Raw genomic sequence first — 24,705 nt, 5'->3', positions numbered from 1 at the left:
TAAAAGTATAACTTTTAAGCATATAAATCAGAATGTTTTTCCTTACGAAAAAAAAATTTTGATTACGTTACTTATCAATCAATAGAGTGTATAATAAAAGGATGTAAATTGTTGGAAATATTATAACAGAAATTTTAATGATACAGTTTTAATTTACATTGCAAAGAAAAAAACACTCGTTCTCTAGTTGGGTGTCAACAAAAATTTTTATTTTTACTCAAATGCAATAATAATTATTATTTTACATAAAACTTGGAAATGTGTGATACATTTTTTAACAACGTGCTGTATTTCATTCAAAAACCGTGAAACAATCTTTGGCAACTTTCTCCCATTGTATCCTCAGAACTTTATGGAAAAATCGATACCAAATCGACTCGTTTCAATTACACATATAAATTCAACGCACCTTAAATAATTAAAAAAAAACTCTGTAGGACATTTTCTTAAATACGAGTCCCTCGACTTTTATCACCGCAGGAACTTTTTTATCATACGTTACATGCTGTTTACGAATATATAATATTTTTTCTCTCAAAAAGTACAACGCTAAAGTCTGTACGTATAGAATTGACATAATCTAGCCTGTTGATATAAGTTCACTTTGTCGTGTGCTTATCATTTACACAAATATAAAATGCAAAAACTTATACCGAGCATAACTTAACATTAGATACATACATAAGCTGAAAAAGGACGGTAATAGAATCGTCGATACATGCAGTATATTAAATTTCAATTTTTTATTTTTTTTATTTTTTTACTTTTTTTATCAGTAGAGTCAATAAATCTTGTTATTTCATTAATAAGCTTGTAATCGCATTTTTGCTGCTTAAATAATTGTTGTTCGTTAAAAATTGAACGATACTTATAGGATATGGGCTGATAAATTTTTTGTTCCAATAAATTTTAACACGTTTAGTAATGTAGAAAATTAATATTTGGTGATCAAGCAAAAGCAAGAAAACAATCATAGCATTCATGATTAATCAGCATTATTTCATGTAATTTTAGAATCACTGTCAACGCCTATTTTTTTTATCTTTTTAAGAATTGGTAAATATTTTTGTTTCAATATTACGACATAGCTCTTGGATTTTTCACTAATGATTAGGTTAAACTGTTGTTTATAACAATTTTTTTTATGTCAATTTTTAAGTCACTTGATTAGATTTTTCAATAAATAATTTATTAACTTCAAATGACCAGCATCGATATCGTACAAGGATAAGTACTTTTAAGAAATGCCACTTACTTTTAGACCCTTATGATAATTTTTTATTCAAAGATGATCGAGATAAATCTATACAAAACAAAATTGGCACAAAAGTCTGTTTTGTTTTCCATTTTGTAATCACCAAGTTGACGCCCTCTCGTATCAGAAACTTTACATAGTATCGAATCATATACAAAAAATCAGATTACTTTATTTATTTTATTTTATTTTTATTATTATTATTTTTTTTTCAATCAAAGACGAAGTTCGTGTGTATAAAATATACAAGTTTGATTCCTAATGTAATCAAGAAAGGCACCTAATTTTAATGATTTTACTTATGTTATTCATCTACTGTCTATTAATCACTTTACATAAATATATATAATACGTATACTTTACAATTATTTTTTTTTTCTCACATAAGAATCACTTACAGTATATTGTCTCACTTTAACACTCTCGTACGCGTAAATAAAAATTCATTTAATTAAAGAGACTCAAATAAATTACTAAATATTCCCTTATAATATGTACACACTTACGACTTACGTAAAGGAATATATTTTTGTATACATACATATAATATGAATATTTTTATTTACCAGAGGACCAAAGCCATATATCGCAAACAATAAAATAATGATAATAAAATAAAAATCAATGTTGTAAACAATGTAATACAATGCGACCGGCGAAATGTATTTTGCACGAATTGATCGAGCGAGCTCATACGATCAACGCACAAGCTTCGTTTGGGGGAGAAAAAATCAAATGACGAACTCGCGAGACTCTTCGTCAGAGAAGTTTTCGATTTTCACAGTGTTTCTTCCAACCTTCTATACCTTACGCGTCCTTACAACAACGACAACGATAGCAGCTTAGCACCCTTTTGTACTAATCAATAAATTCGATTGACATGCGTCAAGTGTTGAATTTTGCAATACACGCGTATACTTGCATCGCAGTAACTATTGTTTTCTTTTTACGTTAACAACACAAGTGAGGCTCGTACGTGACGATATGGTAATTATTTTTTGCAGTGGGCCAGTTGTCGAATGACGAGAAAAACCATCATACAAAAGCTTCAAGTTGAGATTTGAAAATAGTTGAAACGTTGGCGAGATTTTATATGGCCAATGTATAGTTTTGCAGCGATAATCTCCCTTCTCTAACACTACATGGTCATCAGAAGCGATTTCAGTCTTTCGTGATATAAGGCGATTTTTAGAGACGAAGCAGTTTTACATCTTAAGCTACACAACCACCGTCATTTTGTTTCGACTCTTCCCTCTGTCTTACATATTTAGTGGATGTGAGTTTTTATTGTCTAAAAAAAATTCTACGTACGCATTGATACATAAAACAGTTGCTTGACTTTTTTCATAACGCAGTATAGTGTAAAAATCATTTTCTCTCACAAAAGATCTGAATATTTCTTGAAACCCCCCTTATTTTCATTTCTCGCGCAAGACTCGTTCCTTTGTCGTAGACAGTTTCTTTTTTACGAGCAATAAAAGTTTGTCGTCACAGTTTGTTAACAGTACATATATAAAAACGTCGCGAAAGTACAATAGCTGCGAATAAACACACACATGCTTTTTTTTATATAATATTAGACTCGAAAGATACTTTTTTCTTTTTAGTTCGCTTTAGTTATCCGTATTTTTTGGTATCAAGCTGCCTAAGTTTTAGCAAACAACATGTTTTCACACAATCATCGTTCGGAGAGAAGGTGATAAGTGACTATATAAATGCTTTGACGGGGGGAACGGTCGAGTCAATACTTTTGGTATCTTTTTTTTTTTGTTTTCCTACAACTGCCAAAACTCGAGTGTCATTAAACATTCAAAGAATATATTTTACGTATACAAAATACACATACGTTGGATATAATAAATCGTTGAAAAATAAAGTGGATTTTCTTGGTCAAATACTGAAATTATACATAAATCACATGGAATAAATACACTGACAAACTGTAATTGTAGATATTTTCATCATAACTTATGGTGTTACTATGAAGATTTTTAACACCTGAATACGAATTTGACCAAGTTGTAAAATATTTCATATTTAATAACAATCATAAAAAATGTTTATTTTACTTTTCAGTAAAGAAAAAAAATCTATAATTTTTCATTAGTGCCTGGTACTTGATCCAAGTTTGCACATGTGAATAAATACGAATGACACTCGATTTATTTTTATGGGCTTGCCCACTTCCGAGTCACATCAGACTTGAAAAACGAAAAAAAAATCTAAACTAATGAAATAGAATTCCTTTTAGATACTAAAAAGAACAAAATTCACGGTAAAATATTATCTTACACTCTATACAGCTGCCAAATGATTCTCAAAGTACCAAGGTGACGTGATTAATATATAATATATGCTGCACGCTGAGAGTGACTTCATGAAATAGAGCATTAAAAAAATCTTTCGGAAAAGATTACCCCAAAACAAAAACAAAAATAAGAAAAATAAATAATCTACGTTACACTTATTGGTGAGTGTATGTTTCGTACAAAGATCCAAGTAAAGTAGGAAAATTCACATGAAATAACAACAATACTAGAAACGAAATACCGCATAAGGCAGAGCGAGCAACAACAACAACTAAACCAATGTCGCGCACTGACCTTTTTTATTCCTTCGCACTTGTACGTTAGCTTGCGACATCGATTGCGTTAAAGTCTCCTGAAGCCGTCCACAATCGTCACCCGGTCCTTGTCTCACGTGAAGGGATTACTCCGTCTCTTGAGCGAGCCGAATCGCTTCTGGGGCTCCTTGATCACCTCGTAAGCCGTCCTGGTGCCCGCGTGCCTGAGGCTCTCGTCGTTGTTCTCGTCGCTCGGAAAGTCCTCGAAACTGAGGTTACTGAATCCAGCCGTGACCACGGCCGAGGTGGCCTTTTTACTGCTCTTGGACGACTTTTTCGCGCTCTTGGACGACAACGAGGTCGAGAGACACATCTTCGAGGGCAGCACGTTGATGCTGTCGCCGAGTTTCTCGTTGATCAGGTAGTACTTGGACTTTTCGTGCTTCGAGGGCTTCTCGTGGTGGTGGTGAGAGTGCTTGTGCAGGTGCTTCTTGAACTTGGACGCGTCCTGGGCGACTAGAGGCTCGGGCGACATTGGCGAGTTGCCGGCCCCTATGACTTCCCCGATCTCCTCGGCCTCCTCTTCCATGCACAACGACTGCGAGCTCTCCTGGCTCTGGAGATTGTTCAGGGGCATACCATAGGTCGGATTACAAATGGGAGGAAGCTGGGCCGAGTGGGTGCTGGAGAGGATCGTGTTGAGAGCCTTGTCGACGAAAGTCGGCGATTGGGTCAGGGGGAGCGACGTGGGCCTCTGCTGTTGCGGGTTGCTCGGAGCCAGCGACGTTATCTCGTCGAACGGTATGGAACCAAACAAGTCCTTCGAAGAGTCCTCGAGCCTCGCGTTCGACGAAACAGCGGAGTTCGAGACGATCGGGTTCACTACTGTCACCAGACCAAACTTCGAGGAGGAGGAGGAGGAGAAGGGAGCGACCGCCGGTGGCGATATGGGAGAAAAGTCGTAGAGGGATTTCGCGTCGTCAACCGGCTGCGCAACTACAGGCACCGGCTGACGATTCACGGAGGAGGACACGCTGTCGAACGGATTGTTGAAGCTCGACTCAAAGGGCGACGAGCCAAACAGGTCCTTTTCCTGGATCTCGCCGCTCGGCTGCTCGAAGCTGATCTTCCTCGGCGGCGTTGGAATGCCCTCGAAGACGTACCTCGGCTGGTGCAGTATCGTCACGCCGCTCTGATTGTCCCCGTCCTCGTCGTCACCACCAGCGTCGTTGCCCGTGTCTATGTCCACCAGGTTGCCCGATATAACCGGTGAGCAGGTCACAGCTGGGGGTTGCGACGTTTCCACGGACACCGGAGTGACGGATCGGTTGTTCTGGTCCTCGCAAGCCACACCACTGCCACCGCTACTCTTCCTCGAGCCACTACGCTGCCGGGGAAAGGGCGCGAGCGCAAACACGTCCTCGTCGAGCTTCCAGAGCCCGTTTTTGAGGACACGCGGCTCCGACTTCTCGGCGACTTTCGCGTCGTCGTCGTCATTGTCCTCGACATCGTCGGACGAACTGTTACCGTTCAGCATCATCAACTGCTTCGGCTGGTGGTGGTGGTGGCTCTTGAACTTGTACTGGTGCTTGACAAACGGGTCGCCCCGAGTCTGCTCGGGCTTCGACTCCGGGTCCAATTCGTCGTCCAGCAAGAGAGGCTGCTCCCCATACTGGTGTCCCACCACCGGGTCAGCGGGCGGCGCCTGTCGCTGTTGCTGCTGCTGCTGCTGGTTGTGGATGCGCTTGAGCCGACGCGCCCTCAGCTGCTCGGGGTCCTCGTGAGTCGCCACGGACTCGCACTCCGCGTGGTAGGCCGAGCTACCGCAGGTCCTCGCGCTCTCGGATATCGTCTCGTCGGCCTTGGCTCGCCGCTTGGCTCGTCGGCCCCCCTCGCCCAACCCCCCGTCCTCGTCGTAGTCGTCGTCGTCGTCGTAGTCAGCCTCGTCGCCGTCAGCCCTCTCCCCGTCCTCGTCGTCCTCGTCGTCGTTCATGGCTTTCAAATCGCTCGCCGAGCCGATTGAGTCCTCGTCCGACTCGACCCGCCTCTTGGACTGGTCCGCGGGCCCCGGCTCCGAGTGCCTGCCGTGCTCGGCGACTTTCTTGCGTGCCCGGTCCAGCACGGCCTTCACCCTGCGGCGCTTCTTCTTGTCGGCGAGCTGTCTCCGGCGCTTGTCCTTGTCCTCGCTGTCGCTGGATACCTCGTCCGCGTTGAAGGCGAGCTTCTCGTACTTGGACCGGTCCTCGATGGGCGCGCGGACGAACGGCGGGGAGATGGGGCTGGACGTCGACGGCTGGGGCTGGAGCAGCGACGCTTCCTCGTCAGCGGCGCTTGGGGCGTTACCCGGGCTCCACTGCACGGGGAGCTTGGCTGGGACGCGTGGTTGTTCCGTTGGTGGTGGCAGCGGTGGTGGGAGCGGTGGCTGTTGTCGGACCGTTGCCGGAGGTGGCTGGGGTGGCTTGTGCTTCGGTGGACTGCTCGTTGTGGTTGCACCTGCACAGATCGGTAAGCGGAACGGGTTTCGAGAATCGTTCGGTATTGTAAAGCTTTTTTTTTTTTTTTTTTCCAAAATCAAAAAGTGAAAATGACCCTTTGTTCAAAATTTTGCCTTTGTCAATTGAAGTTTTTCAAAACAAATTGTTGACACTTCCATGTTGTTAGTCGTTCGAATAAACCAAGCCAAATAAATACTTACCTACTAAACTTTTTATCTACATGAAAAAAAAAGGGATGGAAAAAAAGTAGCAGCATAGCATATAGGTAGATACTTCGGCTGTGTGCCAAACGTGTGTTTTCTTTTTTTCACCAAACACAAACACCCATCGATTGAAAAACAATGCATGAATGGTATTAATCGCTACTATTATATATAGCTTTATACACTGTGAATACATTATTGTAATAGCTTAGAATTAAAGGATAGAATATATAGTCAGAGAGGAGGTGTCTGATTAGGTCTGCTGCAGACAGTGCAAGTATGTATATCAGATTGATGTATGATTATATAGTGCAAGAAAAAAAAAAAAAAAAAAATTCTTTTTGGCAAAAAGCATACACCTGTGAGTTTTTTTTTTTTTTTTAACAAGTTTGTGATTAGAAAAAAAATTTTTTTTTTTATTTCAATGGTGAAAAGATGAGTGTGAAAAATAAAAAAGCTACAGCATATTATGTGTTAGTAGTGCCACCTTATCGTCTGGAACAGTCCTAATCAGATTCTGGGGGTTGGGAATTAAGACGTGGAAAACGCAGAAAATGTTTTTTTTACTTTGTATATACTTCATTAAAATAGCTCTAAACTTGTATAACTTGTGTTAGCAAGTGTCGTAATAATATACATGTATTATCAAAAGGATCGATCGAAATAAACAATCTAATGTCAAGTGTTTACTACGGATTAGAAAGTTAGATGAAAATAATACAAAAATGCAATATTAAATGAAAAAAAAAAAAATAATAATAATAATAATAGTGAGAAAAAAATTAAATTAAACAAACAATAACGAAAAAGTAAACATTGCTGCGTTTTGCACGTGTATCGAATACTTTGAAAAAAAGAGACAAAACTCTGTTTGCTAATATACATGTTATTTATTGCTGTTAACATCACTATTTTTTTTGTTTTTATTTTTTTTTTTTTTTGTAATTTACACAGCAATGCCTCAAAAAATTGTTCAGGCTCATTCGACGACCACCGTTATTTTTTTTTTTTTTTACATTCAAAACAAAGATGAATCTTTTTGTTTTTTAAATACATAATAAGTAGTTCCTTTTTTTTTGCAACTACCCTTACAAAGATCCGTTTCCCTTCAACAAATACAAAAATTGAAACATTTTACAAGAGCTCTTTAATACGACTGGCGTCGCTGTTCAAAAACAGAACGAATCGATATTTATTATTTTTTTCTGTTGCTTTTCACTGAAACACGATTGACTCGAGTAAGCATTTGTGGATGAGATCTGCAATGAAATTTTCTGTCCGAAATAACGTAAAAAAAAAAAAAAAAGAAAAAAAATCACATAACAATTACATACAGTTTAACAAAATCGAAGAAGACATGATGCAGCAAAAAACGTAAACAATTAATAGGATATAAATATGAATCAAGATTAAAACAATAGTTAAAAGTAAAAGGTATATTTATGTTTATGCTTGATATCACTAAATTATTGAACGTATGCCGAAGCAATGGTTTCGCGCATGATTGTTGTATACATTATTTACAAGTGAGTCATATTAATTGATTATGCAACATAATTATTCCTGGAAAAAAAGACTCGTACGCATGCATACGATCAATTTTCAAGGCCAAGTAGGTATGTACGAATGGTCATACTTTTACGTTTAGATTTTTATGTTAAAAGTAAAAAAAAAAAAAAAAAAAAAAAAAAACCATCAGACGATAGTTAATTGAACAATGAAAAATACATATGGTTAAAAGCCTCCTGAACTCATTAGGGTGTTCCAGACAGTGGGCAGAAAAAAAGTAACGCTACCAAAAAGCACCCGGTTCACACTTAAAGGATGATGTATATATAACAGAGCACCAAAGAAACCAGAGTATGAAAGTACCAATTTGTTTTTTTTAGAAGAACAAAAAAACAAACAATTATTTTTAATTTATACAGAAATTGATTCGAGTTATGAGTGCGTTATCTGGTTACCATTATTTGCAGTGCCTTCACGTGACGATGAACAAACGTAATGTTTAAAAAAACAGACGTTATATGTGTGGCAAATAAATATTAATAACAAAAATTAATAAAACAGGATGAAAAAAAAAAAAAAACCATCAAACTATTATACACAAATAAGCAAGCGTTTCGTTACTCTAAAATATTTTTTCCATATGTATAATTAATCACTAATTTTCGGACATGCTGCAGACTCCACAAGACATTTGCAATCGTTCATTTTTTTCTACTTCGTCGTCATTATTGTTATAATCATGGCAATTTTTTCTCCTTAACTGTCGCATGTTGCAAGTTTATACGTCCGTTTTTCACATTATTTTTTTTTACATCTCGTTATTATTGAAAATATCTGCGTTTATGTACGTTATATACCGTTGCAACTCTTATTTTTCATAAGTAAAATACATGTTTTTTAAAGTTCTTTTTATAGCACAGAAGAAGAAAAAAATATAATATCTATGTATGTATTCATACGTGTATAGACAAAAGAGTGGAAAAAATTTATTATTATCGTTCGTATACCGTGCCAGCACGCAACACACAAAAAGAGAGATGGAAAAAAGATTTACTGCATCAAAAAATTGTATAACTTTTGCTTTTTCTTACAATTTATAGTTATACGTTATAATATAATGTGTTGCAGGTTGTCCCTCTTTTCTTCTCTTTCGTCACAGAAGATTGATTATGTATATATATATATATTTATATTTATGTATAATATGAATATGTATACGCAAATTAAGTGTAAATTCGTTTTCTCTGGGCTCGATAAGTGCATGAATAATTATATTTTCTTTTCATATCATCCATTTTTGTTCATTTACACTGATCCTCATCGCAAAAAATATTTATTACTCTATGTCTCCAAATGATTGTAATCAGCTATTTATATATTATACAATCATCAATGCTACTGTCCAATTCAATTATTGATGGCGCTTTTGCAATGAAACGCTGTTCTCGTGTATAATATTCACGGTTAACATCTTGTATTTGTTTTCTGTTTTTTTTTTTTCTTTATTATTATGTGTACTATTGTACAAGTACATTAACGATTTCCCTCTTTTGGCCATTTTTTTAATTCGCAATCAGGTCACGATATTTATTTGCACGTATATGTATATCACTTTCAAAAATTCCAACATTACATTGACGTCCACCAACGATCTAAAAGGTTATTTATACAGTGACTCTAAGATCCACTTGAATTTCATCTATTGTTTCTCAATTATGAAAACAATCACTTGAATTACGCAACAGTAAAACTTTTTAAATTTTATTTATGCATCGTTCTCATAGAGTATCGTATTTTAATCGTTTTGATATCACCTCGTAAATTACTGTTTTTTCTAGGAGGCTGCATGAAAATCTCATGTAAATGTTATTTGTTAATTGATAAAACTTGGTTTGAAAATATCAAATCACAGGAAATTTCCTTTTACAGATAATTTGTGAAAAAAAAAAAAATTAATTAAAAAAAAAATTACATTTTCAAACTTTGGATAAAAGTATTTTCACCATAAATTCTTATTGACTAAGAACCACAGTACGTGCGTATTTAACTTTGGATTGACAGTCATAACATCGACTTACAAAAAATTAAACTTATGAAATTGATTACACTTACATCTATGTAATAATGTTGGTATTTAAAAAAAAAAAGAAGAAAAAAAGCAACGATTATTCCTACAGCTTATTGTAGTAGGAAAAGAAGCCAAGTATTAAAAAACTATTGGTAGGTCCATTAAATGGTAAAACGGTGTAGTAATACACATATAATCAACAATCTATAGACTAGAATTTTTGAAATAATAAATTTTTGAAACGCATTCGCACGAATCTTAAAATAATCACAATTCATCGCGCTTGTAACGTCAAAACAGTTTTACTCAAAGGTGAAAGACATGCGATACCATCAATCACTTACTTAGCAATTAAAAAAAAAAAAAAAAAAAAAAGAAAGAAAAAAATGGTTTGATAGCGTCTCTACATCATTAGCACAATATTTTTCAACTTTACTTCAGTCAATAAAACCGAGGAATGAAGGTATATATAATTTTTCACTGTACCTTTGCGCTGTACGACTGAAAGTTTGCCCAAAAAAATAAATCTCTTACAAAATAGCCTTTTTTTTTTATCCTCTTCATCACTTAAATTACGCTGCGCTCGACAAAATTCGAGACTCGTCAACAAAGAATCGTATTGCCGCCAAAGTTAGCCGGTTTTTTTTTTTTTACAGACAAGAGTGAAATATTGAGTAAGAATAGCAAAATAAAATTTCTCATGCATTACCTCCAGCTATGGCTGCAGTCTTTGCTCCTATTTTGCTCTTTTTGCCTGCTGAAATGCAAAATTACCCGAAATAAAATACAGCGTTACTTCATAACAAATTTTCATAACTATTTTACTCTAATTTTGTTTAACTGTACAGGTATAATGCTTGATAAAACTAAAAAATCAATCGAGGAAGAGAAACAAAAAGATAAAGACTCACTCGGCAGACTGAATGGAGCCGACTCAAACGGATCCTTCGGCAAGTCTGAATAGGTCATGACGAGGCTTTCGCGGCTCTTGACGCCGGCGATGCTGCTGTTACTGCCCCTTCGGATCTTGTCGAACTCGGCACCGAAAATATGGTCCTCCGTGAGTTGACTGAACGGCTGGGCATCCTCGAATGGATTCCAGGCGGCCACGTCGACGCTCAGCGATCGATTCTCCGTCGTTGAGATGCTCGACAATTCACCCTAAATTGTTTTTTTTTTTTTTTTTTTTTTTCCAACCAAAAACGGAAATCGATAGGATTAAAGTGCCACGGAAGAAAATAGATAAAGAGATGGATCGAGAAAAGTTTTGCCAATGAAGACCTTAAGCTATACTTGATGTCGAGTGTGAGTGTATCTATTGGTGGAAAAGTGGAAAGTGGGTTAATTGAATTCTCTGAATCACACCGGTGACTACGACTGCTTAAACGGTAGTAGCGCCTGTTTTTTTTTTTTTTTTGTAAAAAAAGTATAGACTCAAGGTCAACTTTGATTATGGTAAAGAAGAGGTGCAGTGCAAAAAACAAGAATAACTCGAAATAAATTTTTTGTTACTAAGGTTAAAACAATAAAAAGGACGATAAACTCGAAAGTAAAGAAAATATAGGATTTGTTTCAAGATGTGTAACGTTTTTAAAAATGTACTTTTATTCATAAATTTGTCGGTAGAAAAAAAAAAAAAATTATGATACCAATTGATTTATGCTCTAATATCAAATGAAAAAAAGAAATTCGTTTCCCAAGGTCAATTGATTCTCGAACAGTAACAAACAAAATCCAAACTGAATAAACAAGTAACTAAAGAAAGAAAAAACAAAAAATACGGTGCGCTCATCTACTTACAATACGTACATGTGATGCGCTTGCACCGATCCCGGGTTTCATGTCCACGGGTATTTCAGGCGGCGACGAGGTGTCCTCGGTGCGGGGTTTTACGGACGCTTCGTAGGGGGCTAGGAACTGGGAGGTCTCGTTCGCAAAAACTCTGAAATTATTGACGTTTCTGTCGTCAAAGCGTGACGTCACGAATGTCGTACAGAAGAGATGAAGAAAAATTATAAATACGATCTGGTGATGCAGGTATATAATATGATGATTAATTTTCTTTGATTCGAATTAAAAAAGATACGAGCATGTAAATAATGTACGAGATGACGCAAATGAGTATTTTTTTTTTTACGAGTCCGAACGCAAATAAAAATCAAATAACTAGTGCTGAGTGCCTTAATAATGCTCGTACTGCTCTGGAGGTATTTTTCAATCAGCAGGTGAAACACTTTTTGTTTTGCAACACATAATAACCAAGGTCAATTTTAATTCGAATTAATAAAGAAAAAAAAAAATAAGTAAAAAGTAATTTGCTGAAATGGTTCGACAAAAGTATAAATATCGTGGCAAAACTCACTTATTGAACGCACTAGTATCACTGACGTTCCGCCGATGACGCGAAGTAGAGCCCACGGTTGGGCTCTCGGGGGGCGAGCTGCTCGAGCTTATGTTTTGGCTGAGGCTCTCCGTTTTGTTGACAGGCTTGGGCAGCGTGACGGGCGGCGGTGCCATGACGTTATGTCCAGCCATGGATCCGGAAGTTGATTGTTGCTGCTGTCCGGTCGGTAAGAACTTGTTCGGGGGAGCCGTGCCACCTGGAGACGTGATCAGCTTCTGCACGACTTTCGAGGCATTGGGTTTCGGTGCAACTGGCGGTGGAATTTTCGCGGGTGCTGTAGGACAGGGCTGGGAGCGACCGTCGTCTTTGAACGGATCGGGGTAACCTGAAACGAGACCCGATAATACATCATAATCATCAACTCACGCGTTATAATTTTGTCAAGGATAACCGAATAGACTCACCGGAAGGAGGAAAGAGGGCTTCCAGGTTCTCTTCATTTCCTGGAGCAGCTGGTGGTCTGGCATCGTGCGGCCTTGAATCAAAGTAATAGGAGCTCTTGTCTGGCACTGTGACCGGCGATTGCTGAGTTAGGGGCGAATGACTGGACATCGGGCTTTGCGACTGGCTAAACGGCGGTGGTCCAAAGGGGGTAGACTGGCCGGGCGAGGGAACGTGCGGCGCTGGTACTTGAGCGAAAGACGACTGGCTACTGTTACTCGGGAGCGGCTGGAGGAAAGCTTGGGGAGTGTTGATGGGTGTGATTTGTTGATTGACCTGCACGTAGGAGATGGAGTTGCCACCGCCCGCAGGGCTCAGCTGTTGTTGTTGCTGCTGCGGATTACCCTGGCCGGATATTTGACTGACTATTTGGCCACTCAAGCTTATAGGACCGGTGGTCACGTTTTGGCCCTTGGGCCTCTGTCTCGGTGTCACGGATGTACCCTCGACAGTCGTTACTGGAGCACTTTTTGGTATTTTAATAGACAACGAGCGTTTGATCGACTCTGACTCTAGAGGCGGGCAAGGTAAGTTCTCTACCGTTGGCGTCGTAACTTTCTGTAAATACAATTGGATTTTTGTTGACAAATAATACCTTTATCTTTTTAAAAATAAAAAATTAATAAAAGTATATAGAGTACTTACGTGTAAGTTTTGAACGAGATTTTCTTTCCCTGAAATTTGAAATGCCACTGCTGACACTTGATAAATGTCAGGCCTCAGATCTGGATCGGGTTCCAGCATGTAACGAATCAAGCAATGCAGCGATTTGCTGTATCTATGGATGAAACGTTTATTAGCACTTGACCATTCATTGTCATCAAATGAGATTAAAGTATGTTACGTTATACCTTGAATTATCTGGAATAGTAAAGTTTCCAGATTGAATAGCAAGAGGGCTTTCTCCAAAAGGCAAAGTGAAAAAGCATAATTTGTAGAGCAAACAACCGAGAGCCTGTTAAAATAAAGCGTGTATCATATTATTTGACTTTTCACGTGTACACTCAACGGTATATATGTTGAAATGGTATAACTTACCCATATATCCGCTTTTGTTGTTATAGACTTTCCACTGTACATATCGACCATTTCTGGTGCTCTATAACTAAGCGTCGTATATTTTTTAATTTCCTCCTCAACAACGGAGGCTCCGTGCACGCTTGGATTAAGCACTTTTCCCGTTGCCGAGCCAAAATCACATAATACATAATTCCCGGAATCAGCTAACAAAATATTTTCCACCTACAGGTACATGGTGTTTATCAAGCGATTATTTCAAATACTTTTTTTGGTCATTTATCAAATTTCACTACTCCATGCACAATAATGTTTATACCTTTAAATCTCTATGTATAATAGGAGTTTGACAATGATGCAGGCGAGACACAGCCTCACAAGTATCGCAAAATATTTGAAGCACTTCTTGTTCACTAAATCCTGTTTGTAACCTGTAAATTGACAATATTTTTGAAAAATTACGTAACATCATTCAGAAAAAACACTGCAAAATTTTTTTTTCTTAAAAGGTAATTCATACCTGTTGTTCATAATTTGAAGAACTTGGGTTTTACAATAAGGCATCAGGAGAAGGAGTTCGTGAACTCCCCCTCCTGTGTGTGTAATACTGCTGTCTACATATCCTATAATGTTTTTGTGTCCACTTAAGTTACTCTGAAAACAAAATATACGGAATTAAAAATTGTTCAAATTTTTAAATCTTAATTAATGTGACAATAAATTCATCGGCTATTTAACGATAATTAAATTAATTACTACAAGAAAGAAAATAATGGAGGTTTGGTAAATATCACAAATATACTTTTACGAAATATGTATTATCAAATATTTTTCAATGTATTGATGTTTCGTATCTCTGTTATCGACTATTATCAGAGCGTCCAAGGTACGATTGAGAAAAATACTTCAATAAAACTGCTGCTTAGTAGTTAAAATTTTTTAAAACAGTTGTTAAAATACTTTTGTTCTGCTTGAATTTAAATCGTAAAAAGTGCTTACCGCAATTTGTATTTCTCTTTTACAAACATTAAGGTCATGTTCGTTGTTGACGTACATGCGCTTGAGTGCATAGCGAGTACCTGAAGATTTGACTAGGAAGACTATGGCAAATCCTCCTACAAAAATTTTTTAATTATTTCATGAAAACAAAATTTTAAAAAGTATAAGTGTTACGATAAAAGATTACGTGAGATTATTGAAAGAGATATTTGATGTAAGATAGCACCAGTGGTCAAGGATAGAATGATTTTCCATCAAAGTCAACAACAGACGTTTCTTACTGTCATTGCTGTGGTTGAATACATTAAGCCTGTCGCTATTAAAGCTTGATTTTAAGTAGCACGCACATTATCTACTAAATAGCTCCACCCCCTCATGACTAGCTTGATCTTACATTTGATGCATACGTAATGTTGGTCGTTAATTGATTTCTTAAAAATGACTTAATTTTTGGAAAATGAATCGATTAACTTTCACACGCAAATTATTACACATTTTATGAGCTATTGATTGCTATTAATAACACTTTGAAGAATAATAAAATACAAAACAATTTTGTTAATCAAAGAATAACAGAAATATATTAAAAAGCAATATTTTGAAAGTCGGTAAGAATCTCTCAATTTAGCTTTCAATGTTGTTATTTACATCTGACGATCTTTGATAAGGGACATTTACTTGTTGGTGTGTGAAGCAACTATCAAGATCGAGAGGCCGATTCTAATCTATTTCACAACAAAATGTAGTTGGAATTTCCAGCGTAATTGCATCAGGTAATGCAAAAAAAGCATCGCCTCGCCGATGGATAGAAAACAACTTGGAGGAGAGAAATGAAAGGAGCAACAATAGACACCTATATCTTTCAAGCAGGCATACTTGGAAATATATTTCCGTTATAACAGTGAACTCAAGCTCGCTCAAAAAAAAAGAGGAAAAAGAAAAAATATAATGCTATGAATAAGTCCATGGGATCGATTTTCGCTCTCATGGGTATAAAGTAATTTAACTAAGTGGTTTTAGCAAAAGGAGAGCGCGTAGAAACGCCTTGATGTTTTTATCTTTTGGTTCCTGGTATGTATTTCTGATGAAAAAATAAAAGAACGAGCGAGTAAAATGAAAATACGCCCACAACGACGACGACTACCCTTATCCTTATCGACTCGCGCAAGCAATATAAAATATGCCTGTATGCAGAGGAGGTAAGTAGACAGTGTAGACACTTTATAAGTACAAAAGAGTAGATCACGGGAAAGTCAAAGCAGGAGGAGTTGGAGGAGAAGGAGGAGACAAATAGAGCGAGCAGACGACTGAGAACATACACACAGCCATTGTTTTCTTTTGATTTATATGCTGTATGGGCATATAATGACAAACAAGACACTTTAAGTACATGAAAGATCATGACCTATTGAAAATATAAGAAGGGAAGAGGGACAAAAGAGAAAGAGAGATAGGTTGAGTGAAGTAGATTGGAGCCTACCTTCGGCAAGGACCTCTTCGACGGTGACGGTGTGCCGGCCGACGACGAAGACCTTGCCCAGGTAGCTGTTGGTCTCCTTTGCAGCAGTGTTGTCGATCTTGGAGAAGAGCTTCTTCATGTTGAAGCCGGCGACTAGGCTTTTTCGTCACTACTGCTGTTGCTGCAAGTAGCGCCGGCGCGGCTCCTTCTCTTTCTCGTTCTCCTGACGTCCTCGTCGTTGGTGCTCCTCCTCCTTCGACTCCTCGTCGTTGTCGTCGTTGTTGAACAACAACTGCTGCTGCTGCTGTTGATGCTACTGCTTACTCCCCGACGAGCAGCCGCCGAGTGGCTTGACATAAGGGGAGCTCTATATCACTCACTCGCTCGTCGATTGCTCCGATATCAACTCTCGTCTCTCTCTTGCTTACTAGGTATGCACACTCACTCCCACGCACTACCACGTATACATAGCTGGTGGTGTGTTGTGAGTACACGTCGACGTCGACGTTGCTCTTGAAGAGTAGATTGAAAGAAAGAGATAGCTGCACACTGATTGTTTTCGTCGTATGTACATATAAAGCTTGATCGTCTTGCAGGCTTATACTGCGTTGTGCGTTGTTGTTGCACTAATTCTATTACTGATAATGCCGATGATTATGGGTTTACACAGACCCACACACGTGCAATGAGATACAATCACAACAATTACATATGTGCCATCTTCTCCAGGGTTCACAACGACACGACGTGAATGTCTTGTTTATCTGTTTGCTTTTTTTTTTAGATGTATGGAACACTCAACACGTGCAAGTACGATGAGGTCAACGAGTAAGGACACACGTACACCTAACGCTTTTCCTGGAAGTAGTCTTCTCTTTCCCTTTTTGATTTCTTCTCTCTACTAAATTAGCAAAGTTTCAACACTGGCTGTTTTTTTTTTTTTTTTTTTTTTTTTAATATATCCAGTAAGAGTTGATTAATTTATTTGTTGATACACTGACTGTAGCAAATGCTTAAGTGTAAGTCTTGAGTTGAAGCCCCTCTCAACCCTCAATTTTGAAGAGTGGGTGGAAAAGAGGAGGGATATGCTCAAATAAATTCTGCCTGTTCATTGGCATTATTATCTGTTAGTTTTAACTACATGTAGATGTATATAGGTAGATAATATAAGTAACAATCAAATGATAAGTTATGCTGGTTGCATCAGTTGCATGGTTAGTTACTGGTACTTGGCAATGGCTTTTGCTCGATAATCCACTTCTTTTGCACTTGACTGCTTAATAGACGTGTATTACTGCAGGCAGGCACACAAATTCAACTCCATAATTCAATAAACAGTCGTTTTTGTAATAAACATGTACAACGATGGTGACAACGACGTCAACCAGTCGATATTTTTTTCTATTTTAATTAATATGTCTCTCCACGCGCGATGTTTGTACACAGACTAGCAACAAACACGGATGCGACGTGTTCGTTCGCTGCTTGGCTGAAATTCTCTTTCTCTCTCTCCTTCTGCAACCTTCATAGCTCCGGCCAGCAGCTGCGCTAAAACGAAAAAAAACTTTGTTCATGCGTCGGTTGAGTTATATGTGTGTCATATATAATTTAAAACACAGCTATGACTATACCGACAATTTTTTTTTGCTGTTAATATTAATCGCTTGTGTGTGATCGACGACGCGCTAAATCGCTTCGTACATGTGTATTCCATTCTCGTTGCATCGACGTTCTCTCTTCAAGTGTAAACTATCATAGAGGTCTGGTTTTCAAGTGGCCGTGAAAAATTAGATGCTGCATCAAATCCATTAGTCACTGCAAGTGTTTATTATATATTTGTACTTTCCTTTGCTATGAAAATGAAATTATATTTTTTTCGCTGATGTATTGACAAATGAATTACTTGTACTTGTTTAATAAACATATTATCAAAGTGAATAAAAATTGGAAGTTCAAGTTTCTGTGCACTGATTACCTGAGTTAATGAAAACTTTTGAAGAAAAAAAAAAAAAAAAAAAAAAAAACGTTTTACAACTTAAAAAAATTATGTGATAAAATCTGTTTGCATTACACTCGACGTCCACCTGAAACACAATTAACGGTCTACAAAATGTTTAGTTGATTGTAACAGTACATACCTAAAATTTAAAGACCGTTTTATACAAAACATAAAATTGGTTGGGGCTCACAAAAAGGTTAAAAATAAAATAGAATACGATGTACCAATTACTGCATTGTTTCTTCTTCCGCAAATCTGACAGAACAGCTGCTCTTTTCTAATCCCTTTTGTAATGAGGTAAGTAGGTATATAAACCAAGATAAGATGAATTCTATTGTTTAAAGTGTTTCATCGACGTTAATGTTTATGTATAGACATGATAAAAAAAAACTTTTAGACTTTCTATTTGGTGCGTTCACGGTGGGCACGTTATGTTAATCAGTTAATTTTCACGAGTCCATGGCGTGAGATTACTCGGAAGTTCGAAGTTCGAAATCCTAGGTTTAACATTTAAGGTTGTTGGTAATAGCGCGCTTTTGAAAAATAACTTAAAATAAGTAATAGTTTTATTAAGAAAACTTCAGTGAAACAGGATAACTATTTATTGCAGAGGGTTTAATTGTAAAAAGTGTGTTTATTTAGCAATTACACTATTAGTACATAGTATTGGTAGTGTCAGTGTCAGTTTTTCGTTGTTGAGGTTAAGTTGCTTTGTTGATATTTACAACACATGTTGTCGGTTGTCGGTCGTCGGTCCGTACATGCGTCGCGCTAGGTATCCGTATCCCCCCTTCAAAGATTCAATTCCTATTTTGGTTTGGTGATTGATTGAATGGACGCGTACTAAATATAAGTTATTGACAAAAACGACAAACTAATTAACAGTTTGTGAACAGTATAAAATAAGAGTTTGATTTAACGAATGAACGATCATTAAACTATGAAAATTTAAGCACAAGAGGGTGTAATCGTGTGTTAATGTCACGTACACTTTTTAGGAGCTTAAGTGTTAACTTAGCTTGATAAGTGTATTTCAACGAGAATTAAAGTGTGATAACTGTCGACAAATTGAAAGAATGGATAGGGACAAAGAATATCGTGATGCTTGTAACCAATGGTTAGCTGATTGTATGCTAATATATCATAATCAAGTGGAAAAAATTCGAAAGAAACGGTTAGCTGCTGCAACAGAAGCCCTTACTTTGTGTATTAAGAAGCAAAAAAAGTGTGTGAATGAAACAATAAGAGAAACAATCGATTTTGACACAAACTATGCGAATAAACCTTCGAGTGTACAGGTGAATGTACCTAAAAAAGTTCTAGAGGATTTGAGCTTTCACAGTTACATTAGAATGTCAGCAACGCAACTTGAGAGCTTGGTTTCTCTGACTGGGCCAGAAATGCAGAAGAATAATTGCTTCAAAAAATCCATCGGCGTTGCTCAGGGCTTGCTGTTAACATTGAAGTATGTTTAATTATTTTAAGATTTAAATAGTGAATTATTTGTGATAAAATTAAAAAATTTTTTTTTTTTTTTTAAGATTCTTGGCTGCAGGAGATAGTATTTATACCGTGTCTTGTCAGTACTCAATAGACTGTGAAACAATTGAAAACATCATTTCTACAGCATGCAAGGCTATTTGGAACCAGCTTGTCTTGAATGTGATGCCTTCAGACTTGAGTAAAAACAGGTGGTTGAAAATGGCACAAGAATTTGAGGAAAAATGGGATTTTCCGCATTGCATAGGTGCAATTGATGCCGTACATGTCATGATGCAGGTATTGGTCAAAATATAAATTTCATGAATAAAAAAAAAAAAAAAACATACTGTTTAAATATTTTTTTTAGCCTTCATCCAATGAAAGCCCATCCAAGCAGAAGTCTAATGAACGCAATAGCATTGTTCTTTTAGCCATTTGTGATGCCAATTTTGTTTTTACTTTTGTCGATATGGGTACCTATGGATGCAATGGAGAAATATTCAGAGCAAGTCAAATCGGTTGTGCATTCGAAAATAACGATATGAACTTACCTAAACCATCACCACTGAATGAAAATGATACAGAAAATTTTCCATACGTTCTTGTTGGAGACGAAGCTTTTCCACTGAAAACATATTTGCTCAGACCATATCCTCAAAAAGATTGTATTGAGGTTTCAAGACTTAATTTTAATTGTCGTTTAATTCGTGCTCAGAAGACCATTGAAACTTGCCTTGGAATTTTATCTAGCCGTTGGCAAATATTTAGTAAAACCATAAACATGGATGTTGATAATACAATGAAAATAGTGCAAGCGTGTGTGTGTCTTCACAATTGGTTACGATTAAGTGACTTGAGTGGAAATAGCTGCGTACGTTACATGACTACCGAACTCGTTGATCAAAAAGTTGGTGATGTCTTTGTGGCTGGCTCGTGTAGAAAATCTTCTGAGCGCTCAGGGGCTTTTGAAGATATCAGTTGTGTTGGGAGTAACGTGGGTTCTCGAAAAGCAATACAAATACGCGATTCATACCTTCATTACTTTAACAGTAATGAAACATTGACTAGAGGTTGAAAATAAAAGACTATATTTATTGCAAAAAAATATAAAATGCCTTACAACATTTGGAACACAATTGTAATGCATTACAGTGATGAATAATTATTTAATCATATACCACGAATTATATATAAAAATTAGTATGTAAAAAGAGCAAAGTAAACGTTGTATTCATAATTTTTACAAATAAGTTGCATTTTTATTTTACTGACAAATTTGAAACAATTTACTTACAAAGCTGCACATATTATGAGAAGGAAACTTACCGTTGGAAATAAAATTATGTCATTCAACTTAAATACTAATTAAAAAATATCAACATGACTAGCTTTCGAAACTTTTTTCTGTTTTTTTTTCATGCTCAAATCGGAATAGAATTTCATGAATTTGAAACATTACTTTGTCGATAAGTTCTGGTGATAATTTTCGCAACTTTTTTTCTATCATCAAACAAAAACAGTCGATTTCATCTTTTTCTGGAAGTGGAGGAGGCGGAGGTAAAATCAATTGTGGTGCAGGTATTGGCTTACTTAGAGACTGGAGAATCTTATTTACAGTTTCATTCTGCAGAATTTCTGTGTTGTCATTACTCTCACACATTTCTACATCTGAATCATTGCTGTTCACAGTCGTCGCAGTTTCTTTTGTTGCTGGCTGCATCGATGTGTTAACAGTTATTCTAAAATTATTTAATACAATATATACGTGTATAATGTAATGCTGATATTACGAGTATATATTTTCAAACATACTTTCGCTCACTGGTATCAACTATATTCTTGACAAAATTCATTTGCTTCATATACTTCCAAGGTTTGCATTTTTTGCCCTGATCACTGCTCATTTTTTCCCTTGTCAAATATACTCTATACGTGTCACATAAGTTTTTCCACTTGGTCTTAAGAAAAGATATTGTATATTCTAAAAAAAGCACAATTAATAGTTACTTATTTTGTCACTTTTATAAGTTTTGTACCATATAATGCTAAAATTAGTTGGTAAATGTATAATACGTTTGTATATAAACCCGCAGGTATAAATTAGTCCAATTAAACTTCCAATGAATTGAGTACATACGATTGTTATTATTAGCGTTCATAATAGCCGCTATTTCATTCCACAGTTGACTCCTTACAATTGCAGATCGTTCAGTTGAGCTGTACTCCTTGTAATTCCATATCTGTGGACGTTTTTTGACTGTTGCTATCAACATCTCTTCTGTAAATTGTTATAAACATTTTTTATACGCTACTTTATACTTGGATACAGACAGTAACACACAAATTTAAACATACCCATTGTTTTACTTCCCACATGTGGATAAACTTTGTTGTCAGTCATAACAACAAAGTTTGACGATCCATTGAAGCACTTGTGCTTTTGGATCTCATTGACTGTAAATTCTACACTACACAATCCGCAATTGTAAACTGTGTTTGCCTAAAATGTCAAATTCATAATTAGTAAACAATGTAGTGCGTACACTGTTAATGAAGGTTATAATTCTGTCAAAAACTAATTTTAACGACTTCCTGCATACCTGATCATCACTCATTTTTATTCAAAAGGTGAATACTTGTATAATAGCGAAAACAACGCTTTTGGCGTTGGCTTGAAATCGAGACCGCCAAGAACCTCAGCGAAAAATCGCTCTTACTTTGTTCTTGCATGCGAATAAAATTTTGAGCGATCAGCGATGGATAGTGGTGACGCCTGACGCCATCATGTGCGCGGGAACGTAAGCGCACGGGGATTTTTGAATATACGGACTTTTTTGAGCAGCCAATCCGCCAATGGAAGACGTGTAGATTTGTTCTATACTTAAGGTGGCTCATCACGATGGTGCCGTATCAAGCAGGGGCACCGGGGGGGCTTTTCTATAAATTATAAATTTACTGAATATAAACCAATAAAAAGACAGTTAGTGGTTTGTGCCATGTCTTATTCATGATTTATGAGCAAAAAAATGCGAAAAAATTCCGTAATTGAAAAAAGTTACTATTGATAGGGTATCGAAAAAGCTGCGTACGTCCCTATCCAAGCAGACGAACTCGCGCGTGTGCCTCAGCTCCAGCACCTGTCAACTTTCTTATACTTGTTTTGTGTGTATTTTTTTACCAGTAAATATTAAATTAATGCTTGTAAAAAATGAATGCTAATTACAATATCAGGCGAACGAGAGGAAAAATTGTTTACAAACAGAAAACACAGAATCACTTCATAACGCTGTGGAAGATGTGCGAGTTCTCAGCAATTTGTTAGTTAAATTAGGAATAAGTGATGATATTATAAGGGAAAAGTCTCAAAGTATTTCTTATATTTTGAAACAGAAAAACGAAGAAGCAGCTGTTTCTTTGAATAAAGCGTCTTTACTAGAGTACAAAAATAATATTTCGAATGGGATGATGCTGAAAATGGCTAAGGCGCGAGTAAATAAATCTATTTTAAATGAAGTATTTACGAAAAGTGGAGAAAAAGGACTAAGGCTTTTTGTAAGCGAGAATGTTGGAGAAAAGCCACGGGTGACTACTAACACAAAAGTATTAGACAAAATAAGCCAAATATTTGTTTGTAATGAAAAGTAAAGGATATTTTATTTGATTGGAATTTATATTATTTATGGCGTTATTGCTATGTTGTCATCAAATGAACAATTAATATAAAAGTTTTATATTCAACTATTTTTTATTCAACCTATTTATTTAAATTATTGTTATTTAATATTTTTACACAAAGTTTTTGCAATAATATGCGTTCAAAACCGAGCATGACATTCCAGTTTTAGATGTAAACAATATTTTTACAATTTTTTTGCCCACATTCTTATATATGACATTTGAATCTCCCGGGCTAGCGCCAAGAATCAAAATTGAGGTTATCCTGCGGTTAGAACTTTCAAGACTTTATATCTTTTTGTTTTTACCGGTAATCTTGGACTTTCGCGATTTTGTTAGAAAGAGGATTATTTAAACTACTTGCTCTCAGTTTCTGGAGACTGTGGCCCGACTTTTAGCCTACGAAATCTAACACTTTCGGTGAAAAAATCAGACTGCTCCATAAGACCAATGCTAAAATTTCAAACTTTCAATATGATTATTTTTCGATTTTGGCCGGCAACATGCCCTAAAATTTTAACTGTACATCCGTTTAGTCATATTTTAACATAAATTTCAATTTGGGTGCAATGGCTCGACTTTCAAAAATGTGATGAGCCACCGTTTCCGTACGCGTTTGGTCAGTAAGTTATAGTGGAATCACACTGAATATCAATGGTCGGTCCTTCGCCCTATACCTTTCGGACTGGCCAAATTGCCAAAAACAACAGTGAACCCATGAATAACCGTTTGCTGAAGGATATACTTATACATTTTTGCGAACCTACAGCGAGAGAGTACCAATAAATAAATTTGGAAAACGCCGACAAACGCGCCAGAGATTGTAAAACTTATTGGTTGGATTTTGTCTTTCTCTCTTGATTAAGAAAATCTTCCTTTTGCGGTAAGAATCTCAAAAGTTTTTAATATCATCTCAGCTCCAAAAGATTTTTCAATCAAGAGAGATAATTTAGTATATACTTGGATCGTTCGTTTGCATCATTTTTGCCAAGTTACATGAATGAAAACGCTAAAAACAATTTTAGTGCTTGTCAACCTAGAGTACAATTGTCCGGTATATTTTCCCCTAGTGTTTCACATACAGGGAAAATTTTTAATTTTTAAAAGTATTTCACAAAGTTTTGACTTGAAATAAT

The 24,705-nt window shown here is 36.6% G+C and overlaps 2 protein-coding genes across 3 annotated transcripts; both read right to left on the bottom strand.

Annotated features, from left to right (window-relative positions):
• Positions 1 to 1,977: 1,977 nt before the first annotated feature.
• Nak (Numb-associated kinase) lies at positions 1,978 to 18,770 on the bottom strand. Of its 2 annotated transcripts, XM_089590768.1 has the most exons (15): positions 18,637 to 18,770; positions 18,049 to 18,228; positions 16,435 to 17,961; positions 14,955 to 15,070; positions 14,476 to 14,609; positions 14,275 to 14,386; positions 13,977 to 14,180; positions 13,790 to 13,893; positions 13,584 to 13,716; positions 12,902 to 13,496; positions 12,456 to 12,822; positions 11,894 to 12,053; positions 11,005 to 11,254; positions 10,803 to 10,850; positions 1,978 to 6,311 (listed from the first exon to the last, which is right to left on the bottom strand). In XM_089590768.1, the coding sequence occupies exons 3-15, from the start codon at positions 16,550 to 16,552 to the stop codon at positions 3,952 to 3,954; spliced, it is 4,701 nt and encodes a 1,566-aa protein (XP_089446894.1). In that variant the 5' UTR covers positions 16,553 to 17,961; positions 18,049 to 18,228; positions 18,637 to 18,770; the 3' UTR covers positions 1,978 to 3,951. The 2 variants fall into 2 exon arrangements, with proteins under 2 accessions (XP_089446894.1, XP_089446889.1); XM_089590763.1 differs by lacking the exon at positions 18,637 to 18,770 and having other exon boundaries at positions 18,049 to 18,284.
• Positions 18,771 to 21,078: 2,308 nt separating this feature from the next.
• Positions 21,079 to 22,679, bottom strand: LOC106642934 (uncharacterized). Its single transcript, XM_014357866.2, has 5 exons — positions 22,495 to 22,679; positions 22,250 to 22,394; positions 22,032 to 22,172; positions 21,707 to 21,875; positions 21,079 to 21,633 (listed from the first exon to the last, which is right to left on the bottom strand). The coding sequence occupies exons 1-5, from the start codon at positions 22,507 to 22,509 to the stop codon at positions 21,279 to 21,281; spliced, it is 825 nt and encodes a 274-aa protein (XP_014213352.2). The 5' UTR covers positions 22,510 to 22,679; the 3' UTR covers positions 21,079 to 21,278.
• Positions 22,680 to 24,705: the final 2,026 nt, after the last annotated feature.

This window comes from Copidosoma floridanum, unplaced genomic scaffold (genome assembly GCF_036245765.1).
Source record: "Copidosoma floridanum isolate Cflo_tuat_1 unplaced genomic scaffold, Cflo_Japanese_pri ptg000001l, whole genome shotgun sequence".
Lineage (NCBI taxonomy): Eukaryota > Metazoa > Arthropoda > Insecta > Hymenoptera > Encyrtidae > Copidosoma > Copidosoma floridanum.
The sequence above is the reverse complement of the archived record's forward strand: the minus strand, read 5'-3'. Positions and strand labels throughout refer to the sequence as shown.

What these genes read in the sequence shown, in the direction of transcription:
- Nak (XM_089590768.1), bottom strand. Translation starts at nt 16,552, where the DNA reads ATGAAGAAGCTCTTCTCCAAGATCGACAACACTGCTGCAAAGGAGACC. An exon ending in CTTCAAATTATGAACAACAG is followed by an intron (nt 14,387 to 14,475) that starts GTATGAATTACC and finishes GTCAATTTACAG; the next exon opens with GTTACAAACAGGATTTAGTG. An exon ending in AGCCCTCTTTCCTCCTTCCG is followed by an intron (nt 12,823 to 12,901) that starts GTGAGTCTATTC and finishes GTCTCGTTTCAG; the next exon opens with GTTACCCCGATCCGTTCAAA.
- LOC106642934 (XM_014357866.2), bottom strand. An exon ending in TGTGGGAAGTAAAACAATGG is followed by an intron (nt 22,173 to 22,249) that starts GTATGTTTAAAT and finishes AACAATTTACAG; the next exon opens with AAGAGATGTTGATAGCAACA. An exon ending in GTTGATACCAGTGAGCGAAA is followed by an intron (nt 21,634 to 21,706) that starts GTATGTTTGAAA and finishes AAATAATTTTAG; the next exon opens with AATAACTGTTAACACATCGA.